Genomic DNA, 15078 nt, shown 5'->3' with positions numbered 1-15078 from the left:
GATTATATTACAGGGACAGCTCAGGTTGGATGGTTTGAGGACAAAGCAAGAGAGGCAAGATCGAGATGGTTTGGACATGTGCAGAGGAGAGATGCTGTTGAAGATGGCGCTTCCAGGCAAAAGGAGAAGAAGAAGGCCAAATAGGAGTTTTATGGAGGTTTATTTGTGGTGAGGGAGGACATGCAGGTGGTTGGCGTGACAGAGGAAGATGCAGAGGAGAGGAAGAGATGGAAACAACTAAGAACAAAATGAAACGACGTGGACCTAGGTCACTCACTGCTTAGCCAATGCTAATGTTAGCTAGTTAACAGAATAGTCAGCCAAAGCTGTGACGGCATTAGGGATCTATGCTAGGCTACAAAAACAATGCCAAATAGCTTATGGTACACTATTTGGCATTGACTGACTGAGTGAGCACGAGCAGTAGCTGATGGTCTCACTGTGATAGTGTTACGATTATGTTACCTTATCATCATCGTCATTAATTGAATTAATCATGATTCTTCACGGCATGGCGCACACACTACCTCCCTGTGCCCTCCCTGCATGCTACTCCCCGCTTACCGCTTCAACTACATTCCCCTCCTGCTCACTCACACCTGCTCCTCCTCTTGCTCCTCTGCCCGGCAGTGGCCATGAACAGCCACCTCTCCTCCTTCCACCTGTTGCTGCATAATGGCGGGTACTGCTGCCGCCATAGACGTCGAAGCTACTGCTGCAGCAAACATATCTGTGATTTTTTTTTTTTGCACATTTGGCAGTATCTGCATCTAGATTCTTCATTTTTCTTGGCCCGCAGCTTCTCCAGCCCCACTCCTTTTGTTTTTGCTTATCCATCTTGACAACTGACAAAGACGCCCTCCTTCATCCACAGATGTTTGGCTCTGAGCCACAGCATCTGACGCGAGAGACAAAGAGGCTAGAGGGGGAGGGATGGGGCCGGCCCAGTAAGAGATATGATTGGGCCAGACTAGTATCGTTACAGAAAATGGACCAATGGGCTTCTGTGCCTGCTTTATGGGCCAGTCATTAACAACATATATTTTTTAATATTAAAAATTAAGATTATATTGGTCCCAAGGTGCGGCGGCCCACCAGGAAAATCCCCGGTATGCCAGATTACTAGTCCAGCGTTGATTTATGTGACCTGTAAATAAAGTTTTCCTGTAGTTTTAAACCACCAATCAGTTACAAAAACTGTTCGGCGCTGTCAAAACACAACAAAGCAAGTAAAGGGAGCTAAATCAGCAATCAGGCAGTTAATCTTACCTAAAAATGTTGACGTAAAAGCAACAAAGGTTACTCACAGGGGCCTACGACATGCACTTACTTGAAACTCGCGAGTTCAGATGTGCCTTTGGCTGGTTTGAATCACATTTTTGCCAAAACCTCCCTACTTCATTTCAGTTCACAAAAAAGTAAAATATGAAAGCAATCAAATATGTATTATAAAAAAAGAGCTAAACACGCTGCAGTGAGGGAAGGCTCATGGAAAATACTCCCATTTTTACTGCACTGCGTTTGAGAATATAATCCGTCAGGATGAATTAAATTTTTGATTTGCGTGTCAAATATTGCATTTAGGGCAGCAGCAGTGGAGTGTTGTGAGTAGGTGGTCCGTCCCTCAGCTGCTGCACCGCCCACCCAAGTGATTTTGAGCGAAGCAGATTTTCCCATAGGGATCAATAAACCATTGCGCCATTATGTTATTACACTCCTTCGCAGGTCCTCACCGGGGGTTAGCCGGTTCCACCAGACAACTGTCTCGTCTGCCGGTGTACAGTACATCACACCGAGAAGTATTAGACACAAATATCGAGCTACGGAGCCTTCGTGGAGCATTTCCCCCCTACCATTAAGTAGGTAGGGCAAGCTGCCATGCCATGGCATCACAGCCTGTCATGCTCTACATGCTGTTTGAAAGACCTTTCCAATCCACCTTGGGAATAAACACCGGCATATATTGTATATGTGGTGCAGTCAACAATCACATCTATTAATATTGTTCTTGATGTCACTCTTCCCTGTGTACAGAATAGCGTTGTCATAATGACAAACAGGCTCATCATAAACTAAGAAATTATATTTCACAGACTGCACCCTTAAAGAATACCTTCCGTAACTTGTGTAAAGAAGACAGCGATGCTGAGTGAAAACACATTGTATTCCTCAACCCTTTACAAAATAACCAACAAAAAAAAAACATATATATTTTTTCCAATACCGGGGTGTATGAGATTCATCATTATCATACATAGGTTACTCTAATATCAGTAAACTGTTATGATCTGAATAAAGAGGAAAAAGGCAAATAATAGTAATAATAATATTAATCCCTCTATTTAAAGTGATCTATATAGTCGTATTTGATAGCCCCTTTACTCTCAGTTGACGTAACAAATCAGGGCCAAATCAGCTGAATGTAAAATAAATTGTGCTGTGAAAATGTTGTGCATGATTTAACGTGCCCCTTGGCGTTCAGTGTGAACGCATGGTGTAGTTAATCTTTACACTGGACAGATTTAATGGAACGGTGTCAAGTGACAATAGCTGGAAAAGCCATCGGGGCAGACCTAATGAGATCAAAATACCCTGTCTGTTTCCCTTCATCCAAGAATTTACTGTAGTGAAAGACCCCAGGTACCCCACCCCTACCCCTACCCCGGCCCCTAATGCATGTACACATGCATCTCTCTCTCTCTCTCTCTCTCTCTCTCTCTCACTAACTAACACACACACACACACACACACACACACAAACATACATATGCAGAAAAACATGCACAAACACAAAGTACTCTTTCTTTCACATATGCTCTTTTTCCTCTTTCCTATTACTCAACCCCACGTGCACATGCACACAAATGCATGCACGCACAAACTCAAACACTCCCCATTCAAAATGTCATTTTCATGTAAATGATCCCCCATGTTTCTTGCAGGGCTACAGACAGCAGGAGCAGTCAAACTCGTCACTACAAGAGTGACTGCTGACCGGTCTACCCTGCAGACTCCAACCACAGCTTTGATGATTCGGGCTGCAATGATGGACATTGGGAATCAGTCTGCCAGGTGACCTCTCACTTTAGCAAAGGGCACCTGCAGTGAGTGTGTGCATGTGTGTGTATGCACATGTGTGTGTTGTGTGTGTGTGTGTTTTGTAACAGTATGCGCCCAGCACACAGGGAGTGCATTAATGCTCTGGCCATGCTCAAACTCCCCTGGCCATATCGCTCCCTCTCTTTCTCTTTCTCTCACACTCCCTCTCTTTTTCCTCTCTGCCTCTCTCTCAGTCTCTTTCTTTTGACCGTAACCCTACACCGTGCACCCCCCCACCACCCCCACCTCCTCCACCCCTGTGCTCCCACATCGTTTCATCCTGTTTTATGGGATGCACCTGATACACTTAAAATGTGTAGTGGCTGAGGAAAGGCCAAAATCCATACGGCTATCAATAAACATACCACTGTACTTGACCTACACAGGCTGTAAAATTTGAAAAAAAGAGGAAAAATAAAGTGTTTGCATGGTTTGCTGAGGCGATATTGAACCTGGTGCGAGCTATCGGTTTCAGAATAGTCCATAGTCTCATGGGAATGACTGCGGTGGACATTTCCCCTTGTAATAATAATGAAATTATCATTAGCGACCGCTACACAAGGCTGCTGCAAAACAGATAATTGAGTTACATCATCATCCAATGTAACTCTGACCCCCTGATAATGACGTCGTTTTTGCAGGCCGCTTCTATAACAATACAGATGTTCTGTCAACGGCACTTGGCTCTCTGGTCTTTGACCAAGGGAGTGACGTGTTCATGTACACAAATCAAATTGTCACGCACCAATACATTATTTTTTTTTTCCTCCACTGGAACAAACTTGTACGCCTTCGGAGAGATGGTAGTTTGATACGGTTACTCATTCTCCTATGTCTCAACACGGATTTCGTTTTGTTTCACGCTCTCCTGGTGACCCCCGGCCTCCAACGGACCTCCTAGAAAATGAAAGGTATACACAGTTTGTTTACCGCTCAGCCTTGCTCAGACATGTTAGATGAGTATATGCCATCATCGTCCTACTCTGGCACAATGACACGCTAATGACTTGGTGTTGTTTTAGCAGTTTTCACCATATCACTTATGATGCGGTTTTACCTGCTGGTTTCGGTGTGGGTAAGCACAGCTCAGCGGGGAGCAGCTGAACACGAGTTTCAGACACGTTTCGGGAAATCCAATTCAACCAAATTATATAATCCCAGTGCAAGTTAAAAGATATGACCTGAAATTTCCAATAATTACCAACGGTAAACCCCATTGCTGGGCTACCTCCTGGTTAAATGTGCAGAAATTCCGCGGTAGGAAGTAGTTGACCATATATAAACTACCCGGCTAGTGTAATGTGGAGGATGGAGGTGATCGGTAATGGCGAATTATGTGCACAATCTAACTGAGGTGCTAGGTTTTTTTTGGGGGGAGGGGGGTTTTTTCAAGGGTTTTTAAAAAAAATGTTTAGGGAAGTTTTAGTTTAGGGAAGTTGCGGTCTCGTATCCAAAACCCCGAACGTGAAGCTGGTGAGTAAAATGATGTCATAACTGATAGGTATGATGGCAAAAGCCACGAAAATGAGACCCAGATTGTAAAAAAAAAAAGAAAAAGAAGAAAGATGGAATTAGTACCTAAAGATAGTATCCATCAAATGTTAGACCCAAGAGTGCAAGCCTCCATCTTGGCAAGTGCCCACGCTGCTGAAGTGCCCTTGACTGGGACACTGAATCTCCCCGGGGGTTGCTATGCAGTACTTGGTCCAGCACTGGCCTCGCTCGGGGGAGGCCAGTGAAAAGTGAATTTGATGACAAATCTTCTCACTGGGTGAGAAGATATCAGCCCAGTCTCATCATGCCCCCTCACGGCTGCTTACCAGAGGGGGCACTTTAGTAGCTGCTTGGACCAAACCAGAATCTCTATAGTGTCCGTCAGCTGGGTGGAGTGTGGTGGAGCAACTTCACTGTTTATCCACGAAGCCCTCGTCATCTATTAGCACACGTTTGGGTGTGTGTGTGTGTGTGTGTGTGTGTGTGTGTGCAGGTGCATTTGGAATGATTTGGATGTGCAACATGTTTGGAGTGGGGGGGGGGCATCACTAAGAGCTTTGACCACTTTTTAAAATTTCTATCACATGCCCCTCTCTCAAGTATTGCTTTGTTTGTGTGTTTTATCGACCATTTCAGCACCCAGCGATAAACCTCAACAGACCAATGCTGCGTGGCGTGCACGGTAAAGTTCTTTAGTGGAGTCTGCAGCCCTGGGAACCACCATCCACCCTGAGAGCGCCCCTGTTACTCTGCAGCCTGCATGCAGCCCGTCTCCCAGCGTAGCCCTCCTGTCTTGAGATGTGCAAGAACACATGGGGGGTGAATTACGACTGCCAAAGGACGGGTTTAAGGTTAACGTCTTACAATAGCCAACATTTTATCTCTGACATCGATTTGCTTCGTATGCCAATAACGCAAAGAATTAAACCGTATTGGGGTGGGGAGGGGTGGGGTTAGGCCCACAGCAGGTCCTCAGATGTTGGCATAAGGCCAACAAGCAGTGCAGTGCAGATCAAATCCTGCATTTGATGTAAGGTTCTGTTTATTTATTTACTTACTTATTTGTTTTTGGCCATGTGCATTTGTTTGCACAAAGTGTCCTTACTTTTAATATTTTCAAAGAATAACCGGAAACGTATTCAAATACAGCAATTAGTCACAGTGACTCAAACATGTAAAAAAAGGATGTTCCTAGTTCTTGAAGTGTCCTATTTTCTCACGTCTCCCTCCTCCAACATTTTATGTGTTGCACATGCACCTCGCTGTCATCGCAGGAGCACACCGTGGACTGTTTCTCCGCGCCCGAGCGCGGCTTGGAAAGACGGACGTGTTGCATAAATAAATCCAAACCTCACCGAAAGGACAAAAATGAAACAAGATGAGAATATCGACTGCTGGCTCCTGACTGATTTCCAGCACTGAATTTGTTCACATCTCTCATTCATATTTTTTAAACGCAGACTCAAGCCCAAGCCCTTACACGTGTCCTTGTTAGATCATATAAAGCTGATGTGATAACTGCTGTGTGTGTTTTCCATGTGCTAGCCGGCTCATGGACTCTGCAGCATCGTGTCATGCAGAAGCCATTCTCTTCAGATTCTGTGTCCAGAGTGTCGCTGTGGTGATCTGGCCTGACATATAGACCCCCTGTGCATGGGCACTTTTCAACACGTCATAGCATGGTAAATGGGGATTAGGTATGGGCCCACGTGTGCACAATTCCTCCATTCTGCATGTAATGACTGCGCGGGAGCCGCTATTCATCACGTGACCTTCAGCTATTACGCCTACTAGTAGATCGCTGCTTGATGTTTATGAAGCTACGTCGTTGGCCCGTGGTGAATTGACGAGGGCTTAAGTGGCCTACAAATCAATTTGCGGTAGAAACCACAACTGGCCAAAGTGCGCATCTGTATCCCAAAGACACGAAAGGAGGTTTGCGCGCGCACAGTGTGTGTGTGGGTGGGGGGGGGGGTCTTGCACGTAATCCACCGCAACTCCACAAGTGTCTATCCAGATACCGTTGTGGGATCGTTTCCGCGATATAAACCCGCGTGCCAAGGTTTAATCAGCGAGGCGCGCCGCTCTGACAAACCCACGCGGCTTCCGGTCCAGCATGCGCTTAACGGTCTCCGACAGCCCTTCCCCATTAACCGTACCGCTGCATTCCCACCGCCCTGGGAGACACGCGAGAGAGAGAGAGAGAGAGAGAGAGAGAGAGAGAGAGAGAGAGAGAGAGAGAGAGAGAGAGAGAGAGAGAGAGAGAGAGAGAGAGAGAGAGGACGCGGTGGTCGGCCGCCTGCATGCCGGTGACGGACGGTGTTGTGTCTGCTCACACACACACACACACACGCACACACCGTGTGAGCTACAATGTGTGTGTGCTGGTTACAACGAGTGGGCTCTCGGATACACGTACACGTGTAGCATAATCGCCCTCCATGAACTGGGCCGTGTCATGGGCGACACGTGCTCCATTCCCAACACTTGGGCAAAAGGAAAATTGTTCATATGTGCACAACATATGAATATATATATATATATATATATATATAAAGATTGATGTAGGAAAAAACTTTAATACATTTCAGTACAAACTTGTTTCATGCATCACGCACACATATATATATATATATATATATGTGTGTGTGTGTGTGTGTGTGTGTGTGTGTGTGTGTGTGTATGTTGATACATGCCTATATTCATATGTGCACAACATATAAACACATATACATATGCATGCATGTCTCTTGCGGCTACGTCTTTGGTTTTGATTTAATTCGCATAAGGATGTGATTACTGCTAATTAATAATCGCTTTAGTCTTAGCCTGCTCTGTACGCACAGGTTTTCATCACTTGCTCTGTCCAACGAGCCTGATCTAGCTTTAGCAAAAGGCGGCCTTTACATGGAAGCTACTTCAGTGTTAAATATGTCTTGCATCGATCCAGGCCCGTGGCATGACGGCTGCATGTTGGGCTTTTCTTTCTTGTTTTCTTAAGCTAACTGGGTTAAGCGAGAGGGCGAGGAGAGAGAGAGAGAGGAGAGGAGCGGCTGTTTTGGGTCTTAACCTCCATATGTAAGTATAGGAGAGGAGGAGGTGATTGGCGTTTCCTGGGGAAAGGTAGGCTCCGAGCCACGTGTTGTTTCTCTCGGCGTGTCCTGCAGTAACGCGCCGCCCGCCGGGCTGCGGGGGTCGCGAGGCCGAGGCTGCGTGGCCGAGGCTGTTTAAACAAAGTGTCTTCTTTCAACACGCGCTTCCAGCTTTCTGTTCGCCTCCACACGCACGCACGCGCGCGCACACTCACGCACGCACGCACGCACACACACAGCGAGAGAGGGGGGGGGGACGCTTCTGTTCTCCGCGCCGACGCGAGGAGAGATATTAAGGTGTCATCACTTCAACATTAAGAGCCGTTTAGGGGGGAAGAGAGCACCGGAGGTTTGCCCACTTCCGCAGAGGCACGGCTAACGCTCGGCGGGCATGCTGCAGCCGAGTCAGGCGCTCTGCGCAACAAAAATAAAAATAAAATAAAAATAAAAACACACCGGTTTGATTTCTAACCGTCCGGCCGGTCCGCTCCTCACTTATCAGCCCCCCCCCCCTATTCATTAGACACGCTGGCTATTTCTATTTTGTTCCGATAAAGACGACGAAACAAAGTAAGAATTGAGTCGGTTAGTAGCGCCCCCCCCCCCACCACCCCCACCATCTCTCTCTCTCTCTCTCTGTCTCCCACACACACACACACACACGATTTCCATCCAGCAGCGTTCACTGGACGGTAAATAACGGCACAGCAGCGCCACGTATCAGCCCCCCGCGCGCGCACTTCAACAGGCCGGCCACACACACACACACACACACACACACACACACACACACACACACACACACACACTATCTCTCCGCGCGTTTAAGGGATGAGCAGTGGAGTGGCGTCTCGCTGAGTCACCTGAGGGTGTTTGGGGAAGTGCTGGTTCACTGCGCCGCTCTCAAAGGTCACCGTAAACAATGAAGCGTGGATGTGGTTAACAGCGCTACCCACGTGCAAGCCCGCGCGCACCGCTGACACTATAAAAAGTACCGGCAGTAAAATAAATAAATAAATAAATAATAACAATAATAGTAATAATAAAAATAATAATAATAATGCAAACTTTTTTTAATCTTCTTTTACATTTGGTGTGTATCTTGGCGTGAGTGTCATATCTGGGATTTGTGCTGATTCTCATCTTTTGTTAGGCGAAGTTGCGTCTCCTACCTACACTTGCTTTGTCGAAAATACCGGGGAGGGGAAAAATTTGCAAAATGGGCTTTAATTTGGACTCGGGAATATCCCATCTGCACCACGGTTCTTGGTGTCGGACTTGTTCGGAACCGGAGTGTATATAGCTTATTTCCTTCTGCCAGTTCTACTTTTTTTGTGGCGTCTGGTCACTAAGGGGTTAAACACCTCTGCAGCGTAATGGCGGGGACACCATTCACAGGCAGGCATAGAAAGATGTCCCCTGTAATGCACACAAATATAAATAAATAAATAAATAAATAAATACGCTGATAAGCTATTTTAAAATGCACGCGGCCAAATTAAATCACGACAAGAAAATTAATTCTCTCTGCTGACTGATTAACATTGCCCAATTAAGATCAATAACGTGTGCGGAAGACACCCATCTCACCGCGGGACGCAGTGCTAGCTGGTCGTTCCGCGTGCTTTTGTCCCCTCATCTAAAATAATTAAGCTGTGACTGGAACGTGCAGCCTGTGCTCGCCACGCGAGCTCGGTCAGATCGGATAAATCAAACAAATCCTCAGTTTGATCCATATGTTCTGCTTCTTTTATTGTAAAGGCTTAATAGGAAACTATAGGTGACTGGTTTCGTTTATGTTTTATTATTTATCGCAAAGTTTACATGCAGTCTTTTTTTTCTCCAAATGAAAATACAAATAATAATAATTATAATATCAAGAGATTAAGATATTTCACCTTCTCGCTTGCTGAGATATAAGACACTTGAATGATAACCCCGAAACAAAACAAAACAAAACAAAAAACAAAACAAAACAAAACAAAAGAAAGGGTGTATGGCTCTGTTGGAAACCCTGTGTAAACATGAGGGGCGATGGCGCCTGCGGGTGTGTGGGTACATCCACAGCCCGGCTCTACGAGCCCCTAAAGCAACAAGGATAATTAATAGTAACAACCATTAAGACATTTTATTGTTTTCAACAATATAACCTGTTACTTTGTTTTACATTCCGGTAAAATACTTATTTTATTTTTTTTACCTAATCGCCCTTAAACCGCTTCACCGCGCGCGCGTGCGTGCGTGTGTCTGAGAAAGAGAGAGAGAGTGTGCGCGCGCGCATCACATCAGCCTCAACGCGCGACTCTCCTCCCCACGTGTCCGCCTTTGCACCTTGCCGCAAGTGCTTGAGCAACTGTTTCATGCCTCCGAGTAAAAAACAAGAAAAAAAAACAAGAGAAGAAGAAGAAGAGTTACTTTTCCACACGGCGTCTCCTCCGCCCCGACCCGCCGCTTGTTTTAGGAGCCCAGGTCCACCAAATTAGAAGACATAGGGTTCAGTATGGTGTCGTGGTGCAGCGAGTGGTGGTGGTGGTGCACCGAATCCGAGCTGGGCACGGGGACGGCGCTGGGGCCCGGCGGAGGCGCCAGCGCGTGCAGGGGCGGTAGGCCGGGGTTGGAGCCCAGCAGCATGGCCGGACTAGAGGACGTGTGATCCGGCGTCCCCGAGGGCGTTTTGTCGTCGTCCGAACTCCCCAATATAGTTTTATTTCCATTCATGGAAGAAGTCAATGGGTTGTGGCTGTTGGCGTTGGAGTTCTCGTTGTTTTCCCTGCGAAAATGAAACACAACAAGCTCACCACCCAGCACTGTATTCACACTCACACACACGCGCGCGCGCGCGCACACTCTCTCTCCCTCTCTCTAGTATATTTAAGCAACAGGTCTAAATAAAGCGCACTATATTTAGACATGGTCTAACGTTTCCACACAGCCACCTTCCTAATTGATAATTTATAAGAAAAATTAATGAACCATAACTGAATAAAAAATGTCGTAGCCCTCTTAATTTCGTATAAGAAATAGGCCCACAGAACGCCGAGTTAAACTGCCGTGCATAAAGTTAGAGACGTCACCGTGGCCGGAAATTATGTCATCAAGTCTCGAGCTTAAATGTGTGAAATGCGCTTATTTAATTATAATGGGCGAGAAAAAAAAGCTTTTAGATTTTTTTTCCACTTTGAAAACTTTACAGACTCTCTTGGATGCAGCATTTCAAAATAAGGCCCTTTCAACACACGCGCGCACGGACGCACGCGCAAACAAAAATAGCACCACGCGTCAATAAGCGTGAACTATTAATACCCTGATCTTAAAATAATAGAATAGTGTTGGACATTTCTGCACCGCAGTGCGGATGGGGGGGGGGTCTTCAGTGAAGCCTCACACAATACATAACGTGTTATTTTCACCGGCAGTTAAAGCTTTTTCTACAGTCTCTTGTAAGTAAATGAGAGATAATGTGTAGTCTGCGTTACACGTGGCCCAATAACAAATACATAACTATTAATTATAATTAGCTCGCTGTCCTCCTGTCATAAATTAAATACTCCATAACGCGTACACGCATTTGCTATGGATTAAAACGGTTTGCGTTGGGTGAGTGAGGCTTTTTTTGTTTTGTTTTTCCAGAGGAAAGACTTGATTTATGTTGAGCTTTCAGGCCAAATTAGTGGCCGGGGGGGGGGGTGAAAGAAGACACCCTCGTATATCCCCACCAAGCACCTGACTGGAGTCGTCTTCCAGTTCTCCCAGCGTGTCTTGCCGGAGACATTTCAAAAACTCTGAAACGTACCCCACAGCTCCCCGACGTGACCCAAGGACGGCGCGGGCCGGTACGGGGGGCGCGTGCAGCTCGGCTCGGCTCGGCACGCCAAGCAGCAACGCAGCTATACGGGAAACACGCTTACACACGGGCGGGCGGGCGGGTGCCTCCCTTTGAATGTATCAAATAATAGTTACAATTTGAACAAGTGCCGCGCGGCAGTGCTGACGTTAGGCGTGGATGGCGCGGCGCCGCGGGAAGGGGGAGGCCCTGAGCCGAACGGGGGCCGAATTTACGGCTCGCGTTAAGAAAACACGGAGGGTGCGGAAGGAGGTCTTGCTAGTCTCTCCTGCACCCGCCTTAGGATGCACATAATCCGGCTCTGGGAGTGCACACCGGCGTTGAGAGAGGCACTGGCGTGGGTCAGTCACTCTCAGTATGATAATAATAATAATAATAATAATAAAGTGCACGCACCGCCAGGCGACCATCACAAGTCACACCACAAAGCAGCAGCCACAACAACAACAACAACAACAACAACACACACTCGAGCTCCAATCACTCCTCCTGCCCCGTACCTCTCTTTGGCCTCGGCCGCCCGGTCTCTCTGCCGCCGGTTTTTGAACCAGTTGCTGACCTGCGTGGTGGTGAGCCCCGTGGCCTCCGCCAGCTCCCTCTTCTCCCGCGGGGAGGGGTAGGGGTTGTGCGTGTACCACTCCCGCAGCACGCTCCTGCTCTTCTCCTTGAAGCAGTAGCTGGTCTCCTCCCCGTCCCAGATGGAGCGGGGCAGGGGGAACTTTCTCCGGACGCGGTACTTGCCCACGGCCCCCAGCGGGCGGCCCCTCAGCTTCTCGGCCTCGATGTAGTGCGCCTTGAGCCACAGCTGCTGCAGCTTGGGGTGGTTGTGCGGCGAGAACTGGTGGCTCTCCAGGATCTTGTAGAGCTCTCGGAAGTTGCCCCGGTGGAAGGCCACCACGGCTTTCGCCTTGAGGACGCTCTCGTTCTTGTGGAGGTGCTCGCAGGCGGGGAGAGACCACAGGAAGCGCCCCAGCCGCTCGATGTTCCCCCCTTGCTGGAGGACCTCGCAGACGCACGCCACTTGCTCCTGCGTGAAGCCGAACGTGGGGAGCATAGACATGGCCGCAAAGCAGACCGATAACAGACAGATCGTGCTGTGCCTATAACTTCCACGTCTCCCCTCTCTCTCTCTCTCCCCCCTGCTGTCTCTCCCCTCTCTCTCTCTCTCTCTCTCTCTCTCTCTCTCTCTCTCTCCCTTGCTCTCTCACACTCGCGCAAGATCTCGGCTGTGTCTAGGCATTAAAGCAGACACACGACACAAGTCCATGGTCGGATATAAAAACAAAAACAAAAAACCCCCAACAACAACAACGACAACTCCTCCTCAAGCACAAAAACCCCGAAACTGACAAGAAGGGCAGAAATGTGTGGTATCCAGCCGCGCGGCGGGGTAAAACTCAAGTCCATTCAGCCGCGGCGCGGCACGCCGGAAGACATTCCCCGTGAAGTTGTCGAGAGAGAGCGAGAGAGAGAGAGAGCGAGCGAGAGCGCACGAGAGGGAGAGAGAGCGCGAGCGAGAGAGGGAAAGTTGCTGCTCCCTCCGCCGTTCTCCTCCACCTTTCCTATGGCGTTTCAACATACCCCACTCCCGGAGAGCAGGCTCGCAGGCTCGTTTTAATAATATTATTCTAAGCTGGCAAGAAAAGCCATTATACGAGCTCTGATTGGTCGGTTATCTGACCCGGGGATGGCGGGGATAAGACAATAGTTTTAGTCAAATTATTTGCCATGGTTACGCTGTCACTCAAAGCAACCCGATACGCTTTGAGGTGGCTCCCTGGCAGGGCAATCCGATTGTTCCCCTCGCGTCGAGCCCGCCCACCAGTAGAAATATTGCTCAGATTTTTTCTTTTAAAAGTCCCCCCCCTTTCCTCCCCCCTCGTCCCCCGTCAGTTTGACAGACGGGCCGGCAAGCCAATGAACGCAGAGCAAAACTCTGCGTGTGTGTGTGCGTGTGTGTGTGTGTGTGGATGGAGGGGGCGGGGGGGGGGTGCAGCACGCCGGACGCGTGCGCGCACGCGGAGCCCACCGGCCCGTGAATACTGTCCTAAAATAAATTCTTTAACGGGGCTTTAACGAGAATTTACGCCTAAACAGAGCCGCGTCTGGGTTTCCAGCGCTGACCGGGATGTTGTGTTTAGAGAGTGTTGTCCAGTGACGTCAACAGCCGCTGACGAATCTGTGCCAAAAAAACAACAGAAAAGAAAAAATAAGTGTTACCGAGCATGAAAGTTGAAAGGCTGCGGGGCAGTTAGGGGTGATCTTGGGGCAGATCTGTACGGGTGAAGAAGCGCTTATAGCCCCTCACGGTGACGCGTCCGTGAGACAGCAGCTCCAGATGATGTTGGGAGCGTGAGAGACGGTTCATTTTAGCTAATTAAACAAGCCGTGGCGCGGCGTCACACGTCAGATTGACCCGTGGCCACCAAATAACAAAGAGCTCTTACCCCCCCCCCTCCCTCTGTGAGTACACGGAGCGCGTGTCAGCCCCGGGGTTGCTGGGAAGTGGGAAACGCACCGAAGCCCGGGGAGCGGTGAGGGGATCACCGTGTTGTCTGGCCTGTGTGACGGAGGAGAGGAGAGGAGAGGAGGTGAGAGGAGGAGGTCGGCGACAGGAGAGGGGAGCCTGGCGGATACCGGGCGACACACAGACAGACAGACAGACAGCGCAGGAGAAAACCCGCATCAGCCTTCCCTCGGTGAGCCCTGTTATTATTATAATTATTATTATTATTATTGGAAATGTCAACGACACAACGGTGGTGGTGAAAATGGCGTCGCCGGCCTGTTTCCGCTGCGTATCATCGTCCGGTTGACTGGGACGACTAGCAGGTGGTCTACGAGCGCGTCACCGTCTGTTTCAATACTGCCTATCCAACCAAAGACTGACCGGAGAGATTTTGACATCCCACCCCCCCCCTCCCCTTACCTTTGGGACCTATTCATTAGCGCTGCTATTATCAGTCACACACACACACACACACACACACACACACACACACACACACACACACACACACACACACACACACGCGGCGACACATCTGTCTCCGCGCAGAATCACGCGCATATATATGTGTATATATATATATATATATATATACATATACATATATATCTTTGTTAAAAGATACAAACAGGCTTGTACTGTCTCATACGGAATTTACTTGACTCACTGGATTATATATATATATATATATACTCAGTGAATTACATATATGTGTATATATAATATTATATATATATTGTATTTTATATATTTATCCATATACAAACCATATATATAAAAACCATATATATATATTGACTCAGTGGATTACATATATGTGTATATATATTATATTTATCCATATATAAACCATATATATATATATATAAACCATGTGTAAACCATATATATATATATGTGTGTATGTATATATAAATATATATATATATGGTCCAGCGGTTTGTCTGTGTGTCTTCTTTGTCCGTGTCCTCCGCGGAGGAGCTGGAGGAGGGGAGGGGGTCGCAGCTCCAGACGTGTTTCCAACGTGTCTCACGTTTCTC

At 47.8% G+C, this 15078-nt stretch overlaps 1 protein-coding gene across 1 annotated transcript; it reads right to left on the bottom strand.

Moving 5' to 3' along the window:
* Window positions 1-9422: 9422 nt before the first annotated feature.
* On the bottom strand, window positions 9423-12704 carry six2a (SIX homeobox 2a). Its single transcript, XM_056291935.1, has 2 exons — window positions 12030-12704; window positions 9423-10455 (listed from the first exon to the last, which is right to left on the bottom strand). Exons 1-2 carry the CDS (start codon window positions 12587-12589, stop codon window positions 10143-10145), a joined length of 873 nt encoding a protein of 290 aa, XP_056147910.1. The 5' UTR covers window positions 12590-12704; the 3' UTR covers window positions 9423-10142.
* Window positions 12705-15078: the final 2374 nt, after the last annotated feature.

Source organism: Lampris incognitus, chromosome 13 (assembly GCF_029633865.1).
Source record: "Lampris incognitus isolate fLamInc1 chromosome 13, fLamInc1.hap2, whole genome shotgun sequence".
NCBI lineage: Eukaryota > Metazoa > Chordata > Actinopteri > Lampriformes > Lampridae > Lampris > Lampris incognitus.
Note: the sequence above shows the minus strand (reverse complement) of the source record. Positions and strands in the feature narration are given on the sequence as shown.